Below are 24,473 nucleotides of genomic sequence, written 5' to 3' on the forward strand. Positions count from 1 at the left end.
GGACCATTAGCTTTAAGTCCCCGAGGTATGGAACCATATGTCACAGATGCACTGAACAATACTGATGCGTCCCTATTGTGTCAGGTTAATTACTAATAGTTTCCTTTTTCATCTCAGGAGAGTCTCAGTATAGACAAAACACTATGATCACCCTGCCCAGGGGCAGCTTATAGGGCTTGTTGTTATTTTATAAAATCACTAAGACTTGGACTAGAGAAAATATAATGTTGTTTTTGGGGAGTTTTCTATTTCTGATCCAAATAAAACTTAAGTTTACTCTTTAGGGATAACTTGAAAATAAATAAATTATTGTCTTATAAATTATGTTTACAAAATAATGAGGGGTTTTTTAATGGAAAGGTCAGGAGAATTAAAAATAGAGACAGTGGAACATTGAATACTAAATTTTAATTAATGAACATTATCAAGAAAGAATGTTGTAGGGTGCATAAAATCGTAAATGCCTCAAATTCATGCAAAGGTCTATGAAATCTTGATTTATATTTAAACTTCCTTTGAAAGGTGAAGAGCGAAATTGCTACATTTAACTTCCAGGATTCATGCAGAGATATCTGCCAAGTGGGAAACATAAGAACAAGTTTTGATAAATGCATATTGGAAACATTTTCTTTAAAATATTTAAGAAGTGAAAATACTCTGATGGTGCATGTAGATTTCTAATTAGTAGAAACATTTGTAGAGAATCTATTATATCTTAGCTTATTTTGCTTATATAAATGATTTTTGGAACAGTCTGAAAGGAATTATTCCCTCCATTTTTCATATGAGGACACAGTCCCAAAGTGGTTAAATAATATGTGTCCATGTTCTAAGTGAGAGAGCCAGGATTTGAACTCATATCTAATTTCCAATTCCATGTTTATTCAGCCAGTTGAGCAATTTCTGCAATATTCTAATGCACATACAGATCAACATGCACATGCATAAACTTTTTATAATGTGTGTCATAGAGAAAATTAATATGCATATTACATTTTTGCTCTTCACCTTTCAAAGGAAGTTTAAATATAAATCAAGATTTCACGACCTTTGCATGAATTTGAGGCACTTACAATTTTATGTATCCTACAAAATTCTTTCTTGATCATGTCCATTAATTAAAATTTAATATTCTATGTTCCACTTTTTCTATTTTTAATTTTTCTATCACTATGTAGATGTGATATTCTAGGGGATTCAGTCTCATCTGAATCTATGAAATAGTGATATGTAACATATTGTATTACTCCATATATCTTTTTAAAAATTGTTGTGTATATCCATCTCAAGTATGTGGACCACCTGAATCACCAATGAAATCAGACTTTCAATGTGATAATTAAAAAATAATAACAAGCATACCAAAATATTTCAGAATAATCCTAATTCCCACATAAAATTAATACCAGTTTGATTTCCACCAAAATAGTAAAACATTTCCTAGTCTTAAGTAATAAAAGAAAACCCTACAGCTTGAAAAGGGTTCTAAAAGTGATTTTTTTGATCAAGTACAATATAACCCTTTTTTTAATCTTATGTTTGCTTACCCCCAAAAGAAAAATATAATCCTATATAATAAAGATGTAATATGCAAATGGTCGCTACGTAATGACTGACCATGTAACAACGGGATCATTGATCAGCAGGAGAGTGGGGCAGCGAGCCACAAGTGGGCAGTGGAGAGCAACAGGAGGGGCAGGGCAGCAAGCTATGAGGGGGGCAGTGGGGAGGAGGGATGGTGGGAGCTACAGGAGGGTGGCAGCAAGCTACTGGTGCATGAATTCATGCACAGGGCTACTAGTAAGATCATAAGTTTCTTATTTATTACAAGTGTTAAATAAACTTTATTGAACAATTGATATAGGTTATTTTCTTATTTAATACTCATAAAAGCCTAATAAGTCATGTTCTCTTTTTACATTCGTATCTTACAGCCAAGGTAATTGAAGCTCAATAAGGTTAAATTAGATGTTCATGCTGAAACAGAGGTAGAAGCAGAATTTAAGTCCAGTTCTCTACGACACCAATTTCTAGGCTTGTAAACATTCAATTGTAATTTGGTCAAAAATGATCTTCAACACGTGTATCCAAAGTATTTGAATAAAATGTTCAGTTACAAGGAGCCCATGCTTAGGAAAGAAGTTCTAAATGGGCCATATGAGTAAGTTGTCCAGGTTTCTTATTTTAGGACTGAATTCTGAAATGATGTATTGGAACTTCTGAATGTACTATGTGAATGTGAAATGAGGAGCCCTGCCAATTCAGCCCCTCCCAGGAGTGTTTACTGTAATTGTCCCTGTAGAAATCATATGTAACATTGTTTTGATATCTCAGGTTCAATAGGACCAGCCAGCTCCCTGCCCCCGTCCAACTCTCCTTCATCAAAGCCACAATGACATTCAATGACTACCACATCTTTGGAATTCATTTCTAGGATAAGATCTCTTTGATAGAGAAAATCACCCGGGGAACTTGGTAAATATGCAGACATCAAGCTCCATCTGTGGATTCGTATTTATGGGGCTGAGTTAGTCAGAACCTGACCTGGTTAGTAAGCAGTGATTTCAAACCTTAGTTTTACAATTAAATTCTCAAAGATACGTTTTGGCGTAGAACACAAAATTTGCATGGCTTTTTAAAAGATAAATCTTGAGCATGGAAACATGGAACAGACTGATGAATCTTGGAAGGAAGAAAGGTGAGGCAGAGGGGGTGGGAAGAGATTAACCAAAGGTCTTATATGCATATATACATTACCCATGGACACAGACAATAGTGTGGTGAAGGCCTGGGGTGGGGCAGGAGCCAGGTGAAAGGAGGCAATGGGGGGAAAAGGGAGACATCTGTAATACTCTCAACAATAAAGATTTTTTTTAAAAAAAGAGATAAATCATAAGTTTTCAAAGAAATGCTAAGCTTTCAGCCAGCTGCTTGAGCTTCCTCTTCCCTTAAGTCTATTTACCTGGGAATGTCTAAGAATCACCGAAGGTAATTAGAGTGTCTTGTTATTCTCGCAGAGAAGCAGGTTGTCCATGTGTTCCGGGAACTGCAGAGCAATCATCTCAGTTATATTCATTCAGTGACTCACATATTTTTAGGTCTAGTGATTGGACTGGGTAAGTGCACTTCATGGTTGAGGACTTCTGGGGATAGGAGATTTGGAGCTCTCTCAATTCTTCCCTGGCCTTCACTTATTTATTTTTAGCCTTTTATTTATTTTATTTTATTTTTCAACTACAGTTTACATCTAATATTATATTAGTTTCAGGTGTATAGCATAAAAAAAATTGAAACAGACTCATAGATACAGAAAACCGACTGATGGTTGAGAGAGGGGGGAAAAGGATGAGTGGGTAAAAAAAAGGTGAAGGAATTAAGAAGTACAAATTGATAGTTACAAAATAGTCCTGGTGATGTAAAGTACAGCATGGAAATGTCAATAATATTGTAATACCTATGTATGGTGCCAGGTGGGTACTAGAAATATGGGGGGATCACGTTGTAAGGTATATGATTGGCCTTCACTTTTAATGTAGCTACATGTTCTTACCATTGTGGATCCATGGCTTCATTTGACCATCCCAAAAGGATGGAAGCCTGTTGAGGTGGGAAGAATTGCTGCTCTTCAGCCATACACTGAACCAAACCACCTCTGAAAAGCACAAATGTATTTTGAGCTCTTAATATGTATGAAGCACTTTATATTCATAGTTGCTAATTCATAAAGTGATCTTATACATTGGGTATGCTGATCCTCATGAGGGAAGGGAGGAAATAGCTCCTTGCCACACGTTAATTAATTGGTGGAATCACCAACTAAAGTCCTATCTGCTTGGCCTCATATTCGGATGGCTATTTTCCATCATGCCAACTCATTCCTTATAGATAACTCCTAGCCCTGGATCTTCTAGTTCCCAAAGCAAAAAGAGAAGAGTTATTGCTTGAGAAGCTCTTGGCCTAGATTTGAAATGTCAAGGGTAGTAGATTTGTATAAAACCTCAAAACAGGTTTCACATTTTTCAATTTGGTGCTGATCAATGTTTCTTCTGTGTCCCGATAGTTTACTTTTCTAAAATAATATTTTTAAATATATTCTTTGTCTCATCCTGCCTCAGATGCCAGTCTCCAGGCTCCTGTCCTGTGGGTTGTCCTTTATCCATGTTGGCAAAGTAGTGAGTGATATAGTTAAGGAAGTAAACTTGGGGAAAATATATAATTTTAAAAACTAAGTAAACTTGGGGAAAATATATAATTTTAAAAACTATACAGATATAACAAAATGAAATGACTATGTAAAATTAAAAATAAAATAAAATAGCATATTGTCATTCAAATTTTGGTTCATGATGAATTCAGTTCTTTATGGCTTTGACAATCTAGCCATTCAGGAAAAGATGAGGAAAAAAAATCATATTAAAATATTCTCTATTTAACAGTAAGGAGAAATTTACTTTTTAATTTCTTAGAAAATTGGCCAGATTTACTTGTTTATAAAAAGAGGTGTGATGTCAATATTATTTTCTGCCTCAGACTATTTATCTTATCTTTTAGTCTCTCTAAAAGTCCAGGGTAATTAAAAGTTTTCAAAAATCAATAGTTTCATCTCTGCAAATTCCAGGGTGGGATTAGTTTCTGAAAGCACCCAGCTTTAGAATTAGCCAGGCCAAATCCTAAGAGTTTTTAATTAGTCCTGAAAGAGGAGTCCAAAGCAAAGCCAGCTGATTCTTGGAGTAAACCTGAAAGGCGGGTAACAACCAGAGCAAGGTCACTGCCAGCATGTGCACTGAGAGGCACAATCCATGCCCCCACTAATAGTGAGACACGCGATGACCAGAGGTATCAAAGGCCATATTCACTATCCTCCCAGGTGTGAAGATGGTGTGTGTGCCCTTTTCTTTTCCCCAATATCCAAATCTCTGGGTATGTAGTTAAAAAATTATTATTTTATGGTAATAGCTGTTTATTTACAACCCTGGAGAAAAAGCTGTGAATAGCTACACCCACCAATGAAAGAGTAAAATTGTTGTTCTTTTTCTCTTCTTGCCTTTTCTTTCTCTGTGTCCTGTGCAAACAGGCTTTGACATTTCCACTTTCCAGAAGGCTGTTTTCTAGTGTCTGCTAATCCTTTAATAGTTACTCCAAGTATCACCCATACAGGAAGGTTTTCCCATTACGACTCACCATTCACCACCAGTAACATATGTAATGTTTCTACGTTCTGCTTTTGTAACACTATGAGCATAGAGATCTATTTTAAAGCATTCCTCATGCTCTATTATGGACATTACTTTTCTATGCTCTTTCTCACATTAGGCAATAAAGTCTGTGAGTTGGAAATACCTTAGCCATCTCTATTCTTAGCATGCTGTGTGGCATAGAATAGACTTGTCAAAGGTAATTATTTTGAGTGAATGACCAGACAAATGAAATGAAGTTATCCCACTAAGAAAATAAAAAAAAATTTTCTGAAAAGGGCTGAGTGGTAATAAGTGTAGTTATTGTGATATGTAGACAGACGTGAGTAGAGCAAGGACTATGAGCTGGGTATAGAAGGTCACCAGGATGAAAATCTCCAGGTGCTTCACAATGGAAAATCAATTGTAGGTTGGAACCTTGCCCCCAGGGTGACTTTTCCTCCCATAGCATAGCACAGGTCATGAGGTGTGGACCCCCTGACTTTTCCTCCCTAGAGATAACATCTAGGCCTCAGTTGTATTTCAGCTCCAGCCCTAGATAAGCAACCAGCCAAAGCTGACATCAGAACCAGCTGCATGGAATGATGACCCCATGTCCTGGTGCTGGCCAAGCAATCAGTGGAGACTACGACACTGAATGGACACTCCGGGAAACCTACTGAATATTCTATTAAGATCTTTCCCTGGGACCTCCCCTAAAATCCCCACCCTTAAAACCCTTAGAATGGAGGACTCAGTGTGCTCATGAGCGACCGTAATTATTCACTCATGAGGTCAACACTAAACTCATTGCAGTAAGCAGTGACAGCAGTTTGATATCAGTAGAGAAAGATATCAGGGATAAAGAAAAATTTGAACATAACGTCTTGAGCATTTGTCATTGGTGAGTCTTACGGACAGATGAGGACAGAACACAATGGGGAACATAGTTTCACTCTAATCATTTACCTTTTCTTTTATATGAATGTGTTATGAGGTCATTCAGGGAATTGTTTTTTAAAAGGCTGCTCAAATGGTTGAAGTGAATTGCCCGAGGTGATTAAGCTGGTTAATCAATGAAGTGAGATGATACTCCTTGTGTCCCAATATATTAGTCAATGCTCTGTGCTATCAGAAATAATAACTTATAATCATAAAACTCTGAAGTACTGAGAATTTGTTTGGAACTGTTATTAAACAGTTTCAGCAACAAGCTGAGAGTATATTTTCTTGGATATCAAACTTCTACATATATTATTTGTAAATAGATAATTGGTTAAGACATTATATATATATATATATATATATATATATATATATATATATATATATATATATATGCCAGACAGATAATTAAAGCCTTTTGAAAAACAATTAACTGCTCTGAGGGGTTCCAGTACTTGTTTTTAAACATGGGAACTACTAAAGCCAGAAATTATTTTAAAAAATTGAAAAAGTATGCCTATTTTTTGTTATAACAAGAAAAAAATGTGTAAAAATACCAGGATCCAATTGTTGAAGAGTTTCTCTTGTGGTTACTTTGCAAATTAATTTATTGATTGGTTGATTCACCATAGATTTAAATATTGATGAAGAGAAGGACATTTATTTATTTGCTCAGAAAATAGTTATTAACTATTTGCTATGTATTAGTCAGGGTCCTTTAGAGAAACAGAATCAATAGGGTGTATATGTAGCATGAAAGAGATTTATTTTAAGGAATTGGCTCATGAGACTGTGGAGCTAGCAAGATCAAACTCTTCAGAGCAGGCTAGCAAGCTGGAAATGCATCAGGAGTTGCAGTCCTGAGTCCAGAGGCAGCCTGAAGGTAGAATTCCTTCCTCTTTGGATGACTTCAGTCTTTTCCCCCTTGATGCCTTCAATTTCCCCAAAGTGCCCACATTATGAAGGGTAATCTGCTTTACTCACAGCCTACTGGTTTAAGTAGTAATCACATCTCAAACATACCTTCACAGCAGCCTCCAGACTGGTGTTTGCCCAAACAGCTGGGCACCAAACTATGTGTCAGGGACTTTATAGAATTGGAGGCTACATCCAATGAATAAGTGAGCACACAAACATGAATTACACATGTGCCAGGTGCCAGAAATGAAAAGTGTGGGTGCTCTGAGAAGTTACAGCAGGAAACCCGAACCCAATTGTAGAGATTTGAGGTAACATTCAGGCTGAAAAAGTGATGTTCAGTCTGGGCCTGAAGGATAAAACATGGATTATTAACCAGGTTAAGAAGAGAGGAGAGATTTCCTAGCAGAGGAAAAGGCCTTGAAATAGAAGGAGCACACCAAGAGCTGGGAGAAGGCCAATATGGTTGGGCACTAGGATAATTGGGGGAAGGGGAGGAGCCATATCCTCAGTGTCTTGTAAATCATATTAAAGATTTGCCACTGACAGAGTTAATGTAAGATAGTGGTGGTGAAAAGTCTCTCTATATCAGTGGTTCTCAACCTTCTGGCCCTTTAAATACAGTTCCTCATGTTGTGACCCAACCATAGAATTATTTTTGTTGCTACTTCATAACTGTAATGTTGCTACTGTTATGAATCGTAATGTAAATATCTGATATGCAGGATGGTCTTAGGCGACCCCTGTGAAAGGGTTGTTCGACTGCCAAAGGGGTCATAACCCACAGGTTGAGAACCGCTGCTCTATATGCTTTGTGGCAAATGGACTGGAAAAGCTGAGCGGATGCAGGATGGCTAGTTAGGTGAGAGGTGGAGATAGAGAGAGTTGAATTAACTCAAAATTTATTTTGGGAGATATTTAGAGGAACATAATGATTAATTATGAGGGTTGGTGGAGAAGTAGGTATCAGAGGTGATTCTAGTACAGCCGTGGGCAAACTACGGCCCGCGGGCCAGATCCGGCCCGTTTGAAATGAATAAAACTAAAAAAAAAAAAAGACCGTACCCTTTTATGTAATGATGTTTACTTTCAATTTATATTAGTTCACACAAACACTCCATCCATGCTTTTGTTCCAGCCCTCCGGTCCAGTTGAAGAACCCATTGTGGCCCTCGAGTCAAAAAGTTTGCCCACCCCTGTTAGTATTTCAAACTTTCTCAACCCTGGATGATGGTGCTATGGTGCAACTCAATGAGAGGAAGTGTTGATGAAAGAGTCAGAGTTCACTATGGGGTTAGAGTGATTAGTACTTGTGCTGGGGCCACATGGAGTGATCTAATAGGCAGTTGGACATGCAGCTCTGAGACTACACTGGCACCTGGGACAAGAGAGAATTGAAACTATGGAAGTGGATCTGATTGCTTAGGGAGAGAACATCATGGAAAAGAGAGGAAGGCCAAGGGCCAAGGTGAGAGAAAACTTAGTATTTAAAGGTCCATTGTAGGGGGAGGAGATAGGAAAGGAGAATGATCTGAGAAATATGGACAAAACTGACATCTTTAAAGCCAGCATCTCTGCAGCTCTCTGAGCCTTCCTTCCATAGCCACATGTCTCTCTAACCACAACTAGAAAAGGTTTTTGATTTTTAAAGACTCATGATCAGGTTGGACCCACCTAGATAATCCACAGTAATCACCCAAGCTCAAGATTTTTAGCCTTGCTCACATTTGTAACCTTAATCCCCTTTTGCCGAGTAATTTAAAATATTCACAGGAGATTAGAACATGGACATCTTTAGGGGGTCGTTATTTGACTTACTACCAAAACAACTATGTGGAATACTATAGAGAGGCCACAGAAGATACAAACTAAAAATTTTCTAATTGGATGTAGCATGTGGAAATAAAAGAGCAATTCCAGTGGGATAGAGATCATGAAAATGGGCTGAAAATTAAATTAGGGAGATTACAAGTAGATAGTTTTTGCAAGAAATCTGACTATGAGTAAGAAATGCAGCTCTTGAAACCCACAGAAGTATAAATGGTTATTTATTATGACTGGGAGAATCATTGTCTATATTAGGATTTGGCTGGTTAGAGCCAGAATTCTACCCCGCTAATTCCAGAGAGCTTCTTGTTCTATCATGAATATCTGAGGAAAAATGAACAAGGGAATAATTAATAATCAATGAATAAAAATAAAACCTGGAAGATTTCTTGTTAACTGAGAAATGTAACTAAGATAAGTAATATTTATTCTGAAACTTTTTATGTTCATTTCTATTTTTAAAAAGGGTTATTATGTGGCTTTAAATACATGTGTTCCAGAGCAATTAATCATCTAATAAATGTGTCTCTAAGAAGAATTTGCTAATAGCTTGATGTTGGCAAAAATAATGTGTTTCACATCTGCTGCCTCTGGAACCCAAAGATTTCAAAATAATATCTGTGCTGGAGAGGGCTGTGCTTAAAATGAGAATTGGTTTTAATATGAAGGAAAAATGAAGTAAAAAAGGAATAAACTACTCTAATATTTATAAATTAATGAAATTATAATCATGATAGTTAACAATTATTGAGTGAGTAACTTATTCTCAGCAATATTCTGAGAGTTGAGCATAAGCTCATTACATTAATCACTAAAACACCCTTACAGCCCTGGCCAATGTGGCCCAGTTAGTTGAGCATCATCCCATGCACCGAAAGGTTATAGGTTGTATCCCCAGTCTGGGTGCAAAACATCAATGTTTCTCTCTCTCTCTCTCTCTCTCTCTCTCTCTATATATATATATATATATATATATAAAACCTCTCTCTATATATAAAACCTCTCTCTCACTATCTACACTAATAAAAGACAAACATGCAAATTGACCATACCTTCGCTATGCCTTAAGCCACGCCCACCAGCCAATCAGAGCGACTATATGCAAATTAACCCAACCAAGATGGCGGCTGGCAGCCACGGAGCTGGAGCAAGCAGGCTTGGTTGCCCCAATGATGGAGGAAGCCAAGCTTCCTGCTTGCCGTGTCGTGCTCTGAGCTCCACTCACAGCAACAAAGTTTCAATTATAGTAGGTAAATAAACCCCAGATACCTGCTTTCAGCCGGCCGTGGCCACAGAGCTGGAGTGAGCAGGAGGCTTCCCTCCTGCCTGCCCTGGCTGGCTCTGAGCTCCTCTCAAGGCTACAAAGTTTCAATTATAGAAGGTAAATAAATCCCAGAATAAAAAAAAAAAAGAAAAAAAGAAGAGGCTGGGAGCTTCCATCGCCGGGGGGCTTAGCCAGCCTGAAAACAGCCCTCAGCCCCTCACCCAGACTGGCCAGGCACCCCAGTGGGGACCCCCCCCCACCCTAAAGGGGGTGTGACCAGCTGCAAACAGCCATCAGCCCCTCACGTAGGCTGGCCAAGCACCCAGCGGGACCCCCACCCTGATTTGGGACACCCTTCAGGGCAAATCAGCCAGCCCCCACCCATTCACCATGCCTGTATCCTATATAATAAAAGGGTAATATGCAAACTGACCCTAACAGCAGAACAACTGGGAATGACTGGTCACTATGACACACACTGACCACTAGGGGGCAGACACTCAATGCAGGAGCTGCCGTCTGGTGGTCAGTGTGCTCCCACAGGGGGAGCTCTGCTCAGCCAGAAGTCAGGCTGACGGCTGCCAGTACAGCAGTGGTGGTGGGAGCCTCTCCCGCCCTCTTTAGCAGCACTAAGGATGTCGGTCTGCAGCTTAGGCCTGCTCCCCGCTGGCAAGTGGACATCCCCCGAGGGCTGCCGGACTGCCAGAGGGATGTCTGACTGCCAGCTTGGGCCCAATCCCCCCAGGGAGCGGGCCTAAGCCAGCAGGTGGACATCCTCCGAGGGGTCCCCAGTCTGCAAGAGGGCATAGCTGGGCTGAGGGACCCCCCCGAGTGCACAAATTTTTGTGCCACGGCGCCTTTGAGTGGGCCTCTAGTGTGTGTGTGTATATATATATATATATATATATATATATATATATATCTTTATCTCTATCTCTATCTCTATCTCTATCTCTATCTCTATCTCTATCTCTATTTCTATCATCATCTCTATCTCTCCTTTCCCCTCTCTCTGAAAATTGATGAAAGCATGTCCTCAGATGATGATTAAAAAAATTCTCTCTCCTATAAAGTAGGTGCAGTTGTGGAAACTGAGGCAGTACTAGTACACACCAGAACTGTGGCCTTAATCTATGCAGTTTACCAATATCAAACTATCAATAACAATAAGTTGAGTAGCATTTATTGTCTACCAAGTACTTATTTTAAGTACTTTACAGATGTAAATCTACATTTTCACCTCAGCTTTATAAGGTAGATATTTTCCTGCCATCTCACAGATAAAGAAACCGAGGCACAGATAGGTCAAGTCACATGGCTCCAGAGTCCAATTTCCTATCCAAATATCTGAAAGATGATTTAAAAAATTTTTTTTTCATGTAGGCAGTGTCTCTTCAGACATTGTGGCTATTGTTTGAAGTACTGGCAATGAAAAAATTATTAATTTTGATGGGCTACTAAAATTTTTCCTCTCTGAACTTCACCTCACCTCCCTCAAGTATAAAGTATTGGGTGATATGTAAAGTTTTTTTCAGCTGTATAATTCTGTGAACATAATGCTTTCAGTATCACATCCCAAAATTCCTTCTATACTTTTGACAAGTATCTATTGTTGTGTTTTTACATGCCAGGATTCATGCTACATTTTATTGTTATAATGATGAATAGTTATTTATAACTAGAGGCCCAGTGCATGAATTTGTGTACCAGTCGGGTTCCTCGGGCTGGCCTGTGGGATCAGGCTGAAACCTGCTCTCCAACATCCCCTGAAGGGTCCCAGATTTTGAGAAGGCACAGGCCAGGCTGAGGGACCCCACCAGTGCACAATTGGGGCTGGGGAGGGATGCAGGAGGTTGGCCAGCCAGGGAGGGACTACGGGAAGGCTCCAGGGCATGTCCGCCCTGTCTCGCTCAGTCCAGATCAGCCAGACTCCAACAGCAAGCTAACCTACTAGTCAGAGTGTCTGCCCCCTCGTGGTCAGTGCACGTCATAGCGAGTGGTTGAGCAGCCTTAGCATATCATTAGCATATTATGCTTTGATTGGTTGAACGGCTGACTGGATGACTGGATACTTAGCATATTAGGCTTTTATTATATAGGGTAAGATTTTTTTCTATGGTGACGATTTTGACCTCTGTAAAATCTTTAAGCGTGTTGACCACAACCTCCTTCTTGAAACACTTGAACCTTTTGGATTTGATGACAAACACATTCTAGACTTTCCTCCTACCTCTTGGGCTGTGACTTCTCATTCCCATTTCAAGCTCTTTCTCCTCGGTTCCTATGATTCAGGGAACTATTCTTCCTTTGGCAAACTCATGATTTCTAAGGATTTTAAATTATCGTCTGCATGTTGATTTTTGTTCCTCTTCAATATCTATTTCAATATCTATTATATAGGGTAAGCATTTATTGAGCACTTGCAACATGCTAAGAGCTGTGCTGAGTGCATTACTGAGTGCAATTTTTCTTAATCCTCACACAGCTTCCCTGTTAATTATGATTACTCTCCCTATTTTACCCATGAGGAAACTGAGCTTAGAAACACCTAGAACTTTAATCAGTTCACACAACCAGTAAATGACAGAGCTTGGGATCAAATCCAGAAAGCCTTACTCTGAAACTCTGAAGCCCTGTCTCCTTACCACTTTATTCTCCTGTGTGAGGTGTGGGTACCACACCAGAAACAGAGAGTCAGATTCGACCTCAGTGAAAATAGATCATTTGGCCTAGGTGTAGAAGTGTGAAATGAGGAGAAATAAGTGACGTGTCTTCCTGAAGTCATACCTTTCTGACAAAACAAAGTTCTAATTTCCACAATTAGAGCATTTCCCTTGGGGCTTGCATGTGGAGTCCAAAGGAGCAGCTTAAAATGTGACTAGAGGGAACAGTTATTTCAACACCTATTCCCAGAGATGTATAGGCATGCCTCCTCTCTTGCCGCTAACAGAATCCTGAAGGAATGAGCATAGGATTATCCAAGAGTTGGGCAAGGCTTTGAGAGCTTTGTTTATGACTGAAACAGAACTGGGGAAGGTATCACCAGGCATGGTGTGTGTGTGTGTGTGTGTGTGTGTGTGTGTGTGTGTGTGTGTGACACTGAATATGTGTATGTGTGGTGGCCTCAAGCAGCTAAGGGATTACACAAAGTTACTTGTTAGACTCTAGGGAAAGCCTATTACAGCAGCCAATTGCATATAAGGAGATACTAAAGAACAGAAATATGACCCAACAAGTCTGCCTCAACTTGGCCATAAAGTGAGAGAACTGAGACAATCATAAAGTTGGTCCCTATTTAGGAAATGCCTAGAAACATTGATGTTTCTAGTGGAAATGACTTAGAATAAAATCAGGAGCTTAGAAGGCTTATGAAATCATCTAGCCTAAACTTTGGCCTGTACATAGTCCATGTGAATTCCTCAGATAGCAGCCATTTAGGACCCATTTTTAAGGTCAGCTCAGAATGCGATTCCACAGTCATTCCTGTGATTACCTGTACCCACCACCAAGAAAGCCAAGAAATCTTTCTACATCAACTGAATCTCCTGCTTGTCCTCCAGAAAGATGAAAAATGGTTATTATCACCCTGTACCTTAAAAAAAAACCTTAATATTCCTGGAGCTATGGCTAAATCACTGCATTATCTCTCTCTTTCCAAATGATACCTTTAGTTCCTTCAATCTCATCTTATTTGTATGGTTTCCTTTCCAAACTGCACATCTGCCAACACAGCAGAAGGACAAGTGGCATATATGAGACTTGTATTATCTGTGCCATATGGCAAATGTCTGTCATCTAATATTGCTTAGAAGTAGAGAAGTACAGTTTATGCCCACAGTAGGGTAAAGATTAACAAGGAATTCCTAGATAAGCTAATATTTCATGAAAATCTATAGAAAAAGTCCTTCCTTTGCTTATTTGGATCTTGAATTTTAAAGACAAAAAAAATAATGGTAATAATATTCTTATAAAGACGTATTGTGGGGATGAATCAGGTATCATTTGAGAATGTTTAATATGCCATTAATGTGATGAATGCCATTTATGAATCTTAAATCTGTGTTCATATACAGTGGTTATTCATGAAGAGTGATTACATTATTCATTTTAATGATCATTTACCATTGATGGAATTGTCTAACTTTTTCATGTGTTATTCACAGAAATGTGACCTGGAATAGTTTAGCTATTCCAGATACACACTGCTCACCAGAGCTAGAAGAAGGCTACCAGTGCCCACCAGGATTTAAATGCATGGACCTTGAAGATCTGGGACTTAGCAGGCAAGAGCTGGGCTACAGTGGCTTTAATGAGATAGGTCTGTCTTACTGGTAAAATACGTTTTTCAGTTTCTATTTTATAATGTTATGAAACGAAGATAATAGTTATATAATTGATATTTCATATTAAGACTGGCTATAGTATTTACTAGTAAAGACAACTGCAAGTTTTAATTATATGACTGAATTATATTCTACCTTATAATCTATAACATACAGTCTGTGTTTATGTATAGTCAGTGATGTCTGTAGAGATTTAAATAGCTCTCATTTTAGACTTGTTTGATTCTTAATTATAGCATTTAAGAGTATTGCTTTGTTGAGCAAGGTTTAGGGGTTATTGCCTCAAAAATAAACAAGATGTGGTTTTCTTTCACATTTTAACTATACTCAAGTGGTCAAGGTAAGTCTTAAATAATTGGAATAATAGGCATCCATGAGTGTGTGAGAGCTGAAAAGGAATCCCAGAACACAAGACAGCTAATCAAATACTTAATGAATATGCATCAACCATTTAAAGGATATATGAGGAATACTTGTATATGAATATAATGTGCTTAAATGTATAGATTTATTTGTGGCTTGTCCTGTTAAATCCTGAAATGTATCATTTACACACAGTAATTAAAGAACTTGTTAGCTGCCATTTAGTTGATAGCATTGCATTTATTACAATTCCATGCAAATTGCACGTATTGCTTTTTGAAGAAAAAGAAATCCATGGAACTCTAAACAATTATTTTATGCTTTGAGAATGTGTCTTAGTGAGCTCAGGCTGCCACAACAAAATACCATAGATGGGGTGGTGTAAACAACATAAATTTATTTCTTTCCAGTCTGGAAACTGGAAGTCTGAGATCAGGGTGCCAGCATGGTAGGGTTCTGGTGAGGCATCCTCCTCTCCCTAGCTTGCTGATGGCTTTTTGTTGTGTTCTTACATGGATGGGGTGGGAGCGGGGGAGACAGAGCTCTCCAGTCTCTTCTTATAAGGGTACTAATCCCATCATGAGAAGCAAACCCTTATGACCTCATCTAAACAAAATCACCTCCAAAAGGCCTCACCTCCTAATACAATCACATCAGGGGTTAGGGCTTCAACATGTAGTTTGGTCAGGAGGCACAAACATGTAGTCCATAACAGGATTATTATAAGAATTATTTGAAAATAATCCTATATAATAAAGAAGTATTATGCAAATTAACCCTCACGCCCTCAAAAGATGGCTGCCTATGACCAGACCAGGATGGGGGTTAGTGAGGAATGAGCAAATGACTGAACAGCAGGCTGTGTGGGGCAACCAGGCCAGTGGGGGGGGGGCATGAGGGGTGACCAGGCTGGCAGGGCTGACAGTTGGGGGCAACCAGGCCAGCAGGGGGGGCAGTTAGGGGTGACCAGGCTGGTGGGCAATGCAGTTGGGTGTGACCAGGCTGGTAGGGGGGGGAGTTGGGAGTAATTAGACTGTTGGGGGGGCAGAGAGGGGTGACTAGGCCTGCAGGGGGGGCAGTTAGGGGCGATCAGGCCGGCAGGCAGGTGAGTGATTAGGAGCCAGCAGTCCAGGATTGTGAGAGGGATGTCTGACTGCCAGTTTAGGCCTGGCAGTCAGACATCCCCCAAGGGGTCCCGGATTGGAGAGGGTGCAGGCTGGGCTGAGGGGACACCGCCCCCCCGCCCCGTGCACGAATTTTGTGCACCGGGCCTCTAGTAATGAAATAAAAAATAACATAAAATAATAAATAAAAACATTTTTTTTAAGTTTCAAGGCCCAGGTACATTTATGAGAATTCTAGACACTTTTACCCAGGGCCTAAAAGGAAAAAAAAAACAACCTTTCAATGTATAACAGGGTGGTGGCTGTGCTCTTTTGGAAGCCGAATGAATTTCCTGACTTTTGATGTGGTTTTACATCTCAGTGGGCCTGCTGGATGATGGGGGATTTTATTCATAGCCAGGGAAGAGAGATCAGCCCCTGTCAACTCTGGATAGCAACTACTACAAACCCAGCCAATTGACCTTCACACATCAAACAAAGTGGCTGGTAAATCCCATTACAACCCTGGCCTTCAGGCAGAGCAACTCCTGAATGGTGGATGGCTTAGCGAACTCTGGGATGAGTATTGGAATGTGAGAAAGAGTACATGATGGTCTTGCATTGATTAAGGAGTACTTTTCTGATATATGAATTAAACCACAAGACTAAATAAAGCCTTTGGACAGAATCTAATACTGAACTTGGGCTGGAAAACACAAATAGTTGTGTTTTTTTTTAAGTGAAGTTTGTAAATAACAACCCTAAATTTTCATTCTCATATTTTAATATGTCCCCATAGTGGATTTCCAGCATTGTAGTTAGACAACTCTTTTGGCCAATGATACAGCTTCCTATTTCACAAAAAGTTAGAAACCAGAAGCATTTCAATTTGCTTTATGCTCTTAAACTTATTGGCTTTAGAACTAATCTTACACCTCCTGTCTCAAAAGTGCAGAGGCCTCTGCTGGATGATATTAATGCCGGTCAGGGATGAGCAGGCAATCACAGGTGTGGCATGGGACCTGAGATGTATTGATTTGGCAGACTGTGTGGAACAAGCTTCAGGAGTCCTAACAGCTGGGACAGGACTCAAATGCATCACTTGTCAGAGCCTGCAGCCCCTTCTTTTAGGGGCTAATGCAGCGGTTCTCAACCTGTGGGTCGCGACCCCTTTGGGGGGTCGAACGACACTTTCACAGGGGTCGCTTAAGACCATCGGAAAACAGATATTGAATATATAATTACATATTGTTTTTGTGATTAATCACTATGCTTTAATTATGTTCAATTCGTAGCAATGAAAATACATCCTGCATATCAGATATTTACATGACGATTCACAGCAGTAGCAAAATTACAGTTATGAAGTAGCAACGAAAATAATTTTATGGTTGGGGGTCACCACAACATGAGGAACTGTATTAAAGGGTCGCAGCATTAGGAAGGTTGAGAACCACTGGGCTAACTGAATGTACCCATCTCTTGTATGGAGAGTGGCTAGCATTCAGGCTTTAGGCTGCCTTGGCACAAGAATCACCCAATCCTTTAAAGTCAAATCACACCCTGACCATTTTAAATGCAGCCCACACTCAAAATGCTGCATTACATTTCAGTTGGTTCATCTTTCTTCACTGTAACTTATACTGGCTTCAACTAATGCAGGCTACAATCTCTCTTTAAGAGAGAAAGTCTCCATATAAAGTACATTGGCTTGAGCAGCCCAATTCTAGGAGGGGATTGCCAGGCAATACTCTTGCTGTTCGTTCTGTTTATTTGCACATTTCTCTTTCAAAGATTTAAGCTCCTTGAAAACAGGAAGCACGCCGTTTCATCTTCATGTCTCCAGGGTCTAGGGCAATGCCTGGCTCATAGGAAGCCCTCTACAAATATTTACTAATGGAATGAACAAAGTATATGCGCTTTTTTAATTGGCTGGTAACCATATGAAGCCATACTAGAGAATTAAGTTGCTTTCTTGTTGTTCTTTTCTCTGGATTTGTCTGTGTGTTTTTTTGTCTATTCCTCATAACTTCCCTTTCTATGCAAGCTTAATTTGATTTGTTTGTTTCTTTTTCTCAAATGATGATTGAATTCAATATCATTGTATGACTAATGGCTAGATAATGAAATGTTGACTTTGTACTATCATCAAAAATTTTTAAAATAGTCTCTAAAGTTTAGATTGAAACTGAAATCTACTTCCTGTTATTCTGTGTCTATGTAGATACACAGACTGTAGTATTTTAGGAGATTTTCAAAGCTCTTATGGGAAAAAATATAGTGTTTTCCCCAAAATGAAGAAAAGAAATTATTTTATTAGATACATGTGGTCATCTCTTTCTGCATGCAGTTTATTTTAAACCATAATTAGGTGCCTAATTGTGCACATAAATTTGGTCCAGATACTTTATGTGTAAATAATCGTGATTAATTAAAAAGGAGCACATTTCTTTTTCTTATAAATCAAATTATCATGTAATACATTGACTTTCAACTCAATTATATAATTTCATTTATAAGTAGCTTTATGTCTCATTGAAATTTAATACTGATGTTGAAAACTCAATTTTTAAAATATATTAAAAGCCAGAGTCATTAAGTAGAAAAAAGTTATAAAGAGCCCCTATTATAAGATTGCAGAGTAAAGACACCTTTGCATCTCTGAAATCACCCAAACATCAAGGAGACTGAGAAACAGAAATCCAACTTATATATTTAAGGACTCTGAAAAAAAAACCATAACCATAAACCAATCAGAGGGCTAGATGACTAACAGAAAATTCCCTGGAAGGATTCTGGCTACTGAGGATCTCAGAATGCCAGCAGAATGCTGACATTCTAAAATAACAAATGATCCCAGCGGAGCGGAACAGCCTGCTATGGGAGTCAGGGGAAATCACTGTCTAGCTGGCTGTGGGAGCTTTCTGGATCTCCATGGGGCGGGGCGTCACAAAGTAGAGACCCTTGTTTCTGCAAGCAGTTTGTAGCGAAATAGGGGACACTCCATTGTGAGGGGCCTAATGCTGCTGATCTGTGTTGACTAGGACAAAGGAAAGACCCAGCTTAAAATTTGCACATCTGGCTATACCTTAGGACGAGCTATACCTTAGGATGAGCTATACCTTAGGACCACTATTCCAAGGCCCAATAAATTAAAATGTTAGAGGGATCCCAGACAGAGATGGCTTTAAAAAGTTTTCTAAGTGATTCTGATGTGCATGCAATGTTGTGAACCTTTGGATTGAAGAAACACTGATACACACACATACCCACTTACTAGAGAGCTTCATTTCTATCCCATAATACCACCTCACTCCTCCTCTACATGATACAGAGACAAATATTAGGGCCTATAAAAATTGATGTCAAGGTGAGTAATAATAAAAAATAATCAGGGTCATATCTATAAAAATGTACCTTTAGGTGCATTTAAAACTGAAAAAAAATGTTTTAAGATATATAACTTAAAAAAGAAAACTAGAAAAAGAAGGCCTGAGTATACAGATTAAAAGGGTACAACTTGTCTCAGTAAATGAACACAGAATAATCAGTGCTGAGGTATATCTTAGTAAAGATGATGGAATTCAAAGCTAAAAAAAGTATCCACTAGGCATTCAGAAAAAAAAAAAGATCGTCATTTTTATGGGAGGTCTTCAGAGAGCCCTGAAACATCACACTTTAGGACAGTGGTTCTCAACCTTGGCTGCATATTAGAATCACCTGGAAATCTTTTTAAAATCCTGATTTCTGGGCCTCATCATTAGTAACAAAGAAACAGAATTTCCAGAGGATGAGGCCCAGAAATCGGGATTTTAAAAAGATTCCCAGGTGATTCTAATGTGCAGCCAAGGTTGAGAACCACTGCTCTAGGATATAATGACACAATGTTTACAAAGTCCTTAGGGAATAATGTGTTGAACTCTTATTTTTGAGAGTCAAGAACTCAGAGACTTTATTTTATATGAACCTTGAAGTCATTCAGCTAATCAGGAATGACTGGTCATGAGCCTAGTCTCTAATATCTATTTACTGATACAACTGTAGGATTTAGGGAGTATATGTAAATATTAAAAATTATGATTGTGTAAAAAAGAGAAGACAAAGGGGGGGAGTATAATGATGTTGCTGTCTTTATCGTTTAAGGTTAGCAGTAAAAACAAGTATGATTATATACATTACATGGATCATATAATGGAGGTATTTGTACACTTGCCATGAGAATGTATTACAAAGCCAAAAATTACTTTAGAAAAAATTCAGAACTCAAAATAGTGGCTCGGAGGGTTTCGATTGAAGCTGTAGTCACTAGTGTGGTGACCTTGGGAAAGTAATTACTCCTTCATGCCTCATTTTCCTCATCTGTGAAATAGGTAAGTTATAAACCTCCACTGTAGGGCTAATGTGAGGAGTAACTGAGAAACTGCACTTATAATAGTGTCTAGCACAGAGCAAACACTCAATGAGCTAGAAATTAGTCCACAGTAGCAAAATATGAAAGAAAGCATCTTTATGTTATTTGAGGAAAAATTACAACTTTAATACAGGAGGGCAGGACATAGATGCTTCCAGATTAACACCCTGGTGTCTGATATTATTCTGTTTTGTTTGCAATAGTTTGCTACTCAGATTGTTCAAGATTTTACAGCAAGGGGGGGAGAAGAAAAGGGTGGAGACAAGGTGTTCATAACCTCATATTATGTCCCTATTAACTAATACCCCAATTTTCATTTCATTCTAATTAATGTATAGAATTCTAGAGGGCCAGTATTTGGTGGTGTTTGGTTTTCATGCATCAATTATGTCTCTCTTGCCACTCTCAAAACTACCCCCTTGTGTTTCATCTGCCTCTTTAGAATCTCTTGAGAATCTTTAGAATGGTATTCATATTTAGCCTGTGCCATTGAGTTTCCTATAGTCTCGTTAAGCCTCACACATTTAATTATATATATATCCCTATACATTTGACTTTGGGCCCCCTCTCCTGCACTTGAGCTACTCCCTGTCCTTAGCAGCCTTTCAACAGGTGCTCCTTCCAAAGCACTAAACAGAAGCCCCAGCCTTGCTGCTTCCTGCCCGGTCTCCAGGATCCATTTCCTTTCCTCCCCCAAATCTCTGTGTCCAGTAGTGACTGAATTGCTGGATGCTTCTCTATCTCTCTTCCACTTACAAAGCTTTCTGTTTTTCTTTCAGGGTACCTCTTCTACAGCTCATTCTTAAGGACCCTCAACTAACACATCCCTCTAAGATGTTAGCCTATGCACTTAGGACATCACACATTCTGCATATACTAGACCCCACCGAGGAATGCACATTATCAAAAGGACATATTTGAAGATCGCAAAATCTCTTTAGCAGACATTCAGATTCCATTATTGAAGTGAGTGTGTGGGGAGATGGGTAGTGAGCACACAGTGAAAAGGTTTGAGGACAGACGACACCCCAAAAAATCATATCGACTTATCCTACTTTCATATTCTGAATTCTTACCCCACTCTCAGCCCCTCCCTTCCACATGCTTATCAACCTGTAGGACATACAATCTGAGGTATAAAATAGGAGACATTTTAAAATTCTGTAATAGCCCTGAACATAAAATACATAAAATTAAAGGAATTTTGAGCTTGGAAAGATAATGAAGTCATGTGGTTTCCTAGACAGTTTTAAAGATGAGCAAACAGCATCAGAGCGAGTAGTCAGAGTTCTAGAGAACCCCAGGCAGAGGCGACGCTAAACTCATTTCTCACGATTCACAGACTCGGCTAATTTACTGTCTCCCCAGACCTTTTTACATTTCAGATCAGTGTTTAATTAAGGAAAAAACTCAGAAAGTACCTTTCAAAGCTTAGTTGTATTCTTAATTTTATAGAAGGTTACTATGGTAAGATGACGATGGAGAAGACAGCTATCCAAACAGATGAGATATACTAGTTAGAAGAAAAAAAAGCATCAACAATTCTATCACATGAGGAAAGGAAATCGCAGCAAAGGTCATTAAACTAGCAACTTGCTTGTCATGATATTTTAAAAGAAGGTAAGAAATTGGGTACAGGACATGAGTGCAAAACTATTCAGATGGTGATTTGAACTCGCCATTCATTGTATAGTCAGGTAAAACAAAACATGTTCCATTTTGATAGAACAACCAATAAATGTCTTTGAATGATGAAATTCACCCTGAAAAGTAATTTAGTAACTAAGTAGATATCAGGCACAATTTTTTGTTACTAATCTGATTCATAAAAAAACAAAGACAAAGGCCCAATTTAAAAAATCTGTAATGAACTAAACCTGATTGAAACAATTTATATCAGATAAAGGAAGCACATAAGCAACACAAACCCATAAACAGGACATTCTGAAAATAATTATTCATGCTTTTGTTGCAACATGGACTGTACATAGTGTGCTCTTTCCCTATTCTTCATATTTGATCATCAAAGATAAAGCTAAGAAATAACAAACACTATGTTCTTATGGTGACAAATAGTTCAATAGACAGTCTTTATCATTGTAATTACTATCATTACTTATGAGAACTACTGCTGCCATTTTTCGATTGCTCATTATGTATCTGGCACCAGGCAAAAGGTTTTCCATCCATTGTGTTTTTCATCCTCAAAATAAAGCCATAAGGTGTCATTATCCCCAGTTGATAAGTGAGGGAAACGAGAGGAGGAAGAGTTGATTTGCCCAAAGCTACACACTGGCCACAGTTGGAATTAAGGCTTGCTGCCTGTGTTCTGAGGTCAAAGCTCGTGTCCTCAGCTACAAATTCTACCCTATGAAGTCAGTTGGCCACAAGTAACCGCCATTCCTTGTGGCTTGTCAGGACAGCTGGTCCATTATAGAGTCTCATTAGGATGAGGAGGAGACATGTCCCCCAACATAGTAATCTAACAGATGGCGTGCCTTCTCCTTTCATCCCCAAGTCTCACAGAGAAATGAGTGCAAAGAAGAGGGATGTCCGCTGCAAACTGAGGGCCTCTCGGGGCCTTTCAGTCTAGCCCTTCACAAGAAAAGCGGTGCACTCTCTATGTTAGCTGTATGTAAGCATCTCAACTTTAAAAATTACCTGGGAAGCAATGCAGTCCTGTGTTTTTTTAATCTACATCCAAGGATATGGTTTTTTAAAATTGATTTTAGAGAGAGAGGAAGGGAGAGGGAGGCGATGTAGTTTTACAAGTTAATTTATGGAGCTGTGGACATTTGCCCAAGAATTAGAGGCGATAGCAGCAAAAATGATAAATATGCTTTTGATACAAAATGAGATAGTAGACAAATAGGCGAGAGATGTGGGAGAGAATGTTATTTGGTGTATTGTAGTCAGGTCCACACCTATCTGAACTAAATTAAAAACCCCATGATTAGTCCTAGCAGGTTGCTTAGTGGCCCTCAGACTGAAGGGTCTAGTGTTCAATTCTGGTCAAGGACAGGTATCTCAGTTGTAGGTTTGATCCTGGGCCCAATCTGGGTGCCTGCAGGAGGCAACCACTGGATGTATCTCTGTCACACTGATGTTTTTCTCTCTCTCTCTGTTTCTCCCCTCCCTTCCACTTTCTGTAAAAAATCAATGGGAAAAAAAATATCCTCGGTTGAGGAGTAACAATAACAACAAAAATCCCATGATGATACATGTGTTTACTATATGTAATTTATAGCTACATGCATTAGTTTTTCCTCTGTATTTGAATTTACTTTCTCTTTCCCTTTGAGAACTGAATTTAAGTTTGCTTTCTAAATACCACAAATTAACCAATAATTCTTATTTAAGGTGATATTGAAAGTACATAATGATGAATTTTTGTTGTTGTTATTCCTTGCCTGAGGATATTTTTCCATTGATTATTAGGGAGAGTGGGAAAGAGAGGGAAAGACAGAGAGAAACATCGATGTGAGAGACATTGATTGGCTGCCTCCTGCATGAGCCCTGACTAGGGCCCCAGCTGGGGAGGAGCCTGCAAACCAGGTACGTTCCCTTGACTGGAATCAAACCCAGGACCCTTTGGTCTGCAGGCTGACGCTCTCTCCACTGAGCCAAACCGTCTAGGGCATTAATGAATTTTTTATTAGAGGTAGGACATAAAAAGTATTTACCTTATCAGTTCTCTTTATAAAAAAAGTAAAGATTTCCTTATATGGAAATATTAGGTAGATAAACTACAGATCATCAGCATCACAGAAGTTAAATGTAGATTTTGGATGTGAATTTTTATAAATTTTTTCTCGCAATTATAAATTAATTGGGCCTTTCAAGAAAGTGAAACAATTAGAGTAGAGTAGACTATAGCTTGCCAGATTCTCATATATATCTAAGTCACTTCTGAAGGCTATTATGGGTATTAAAATTTGAGACTGGTATTTCCTTCCAAGGGGACATGTATTTCAGCTATTTACTTGTGTGGTATTTTCCTCATTTGACTTTTGGTCATATTGACTACAAGCTACAGACTCAGCTCCCTGTGTGAAGCATAAATCAGTTTTATTAAACATTGATGAGAAATAACAGCAGTGGTTATTTTCATCACTGGTAGTATTC

General features: G+C 38.8%; 1 protein-coding gene across 1 annotated transcript in view; it reads left to right on the top strand.

Moving 5' to 3' along the window:
- The window catches only part of NALCN (sodium leak channel, non-selective), a gene marked incomplete at its 3' end in the record, with an annotated part of 213,114 nt that overhangs the window by 43,360 nt on the left and 145,281 nt on the right, over window positions 1–24,473 (top strand). The window contains exon 7 of the mRNA XM_023752477.1: window positions 14,292–14,446. Coding sequence (XP_023608245.1) covers window positions 14,292–14,446 — 155 coding nt within the window. The remainder of the gene's footprint in view (window positions 1–14,291; window positions 14,447–24,473) is intronic.

This window comes from Myotis lucifugus, unplaced genomic scaffold, assembly GCF_000147115.1.
Source record: "Myotis lucifugus unplaced genomic scaffold, Myoluc2.0 scaffold_33, whole genome shotgun sequence".
Taxonomy (NCBI): domain Eukaryota; kingdom Metazoa; phylum Chordata; class Mammalia; order Chiroptera; family Vespertilionidae; genus Myotis; species Myotis lucifugus.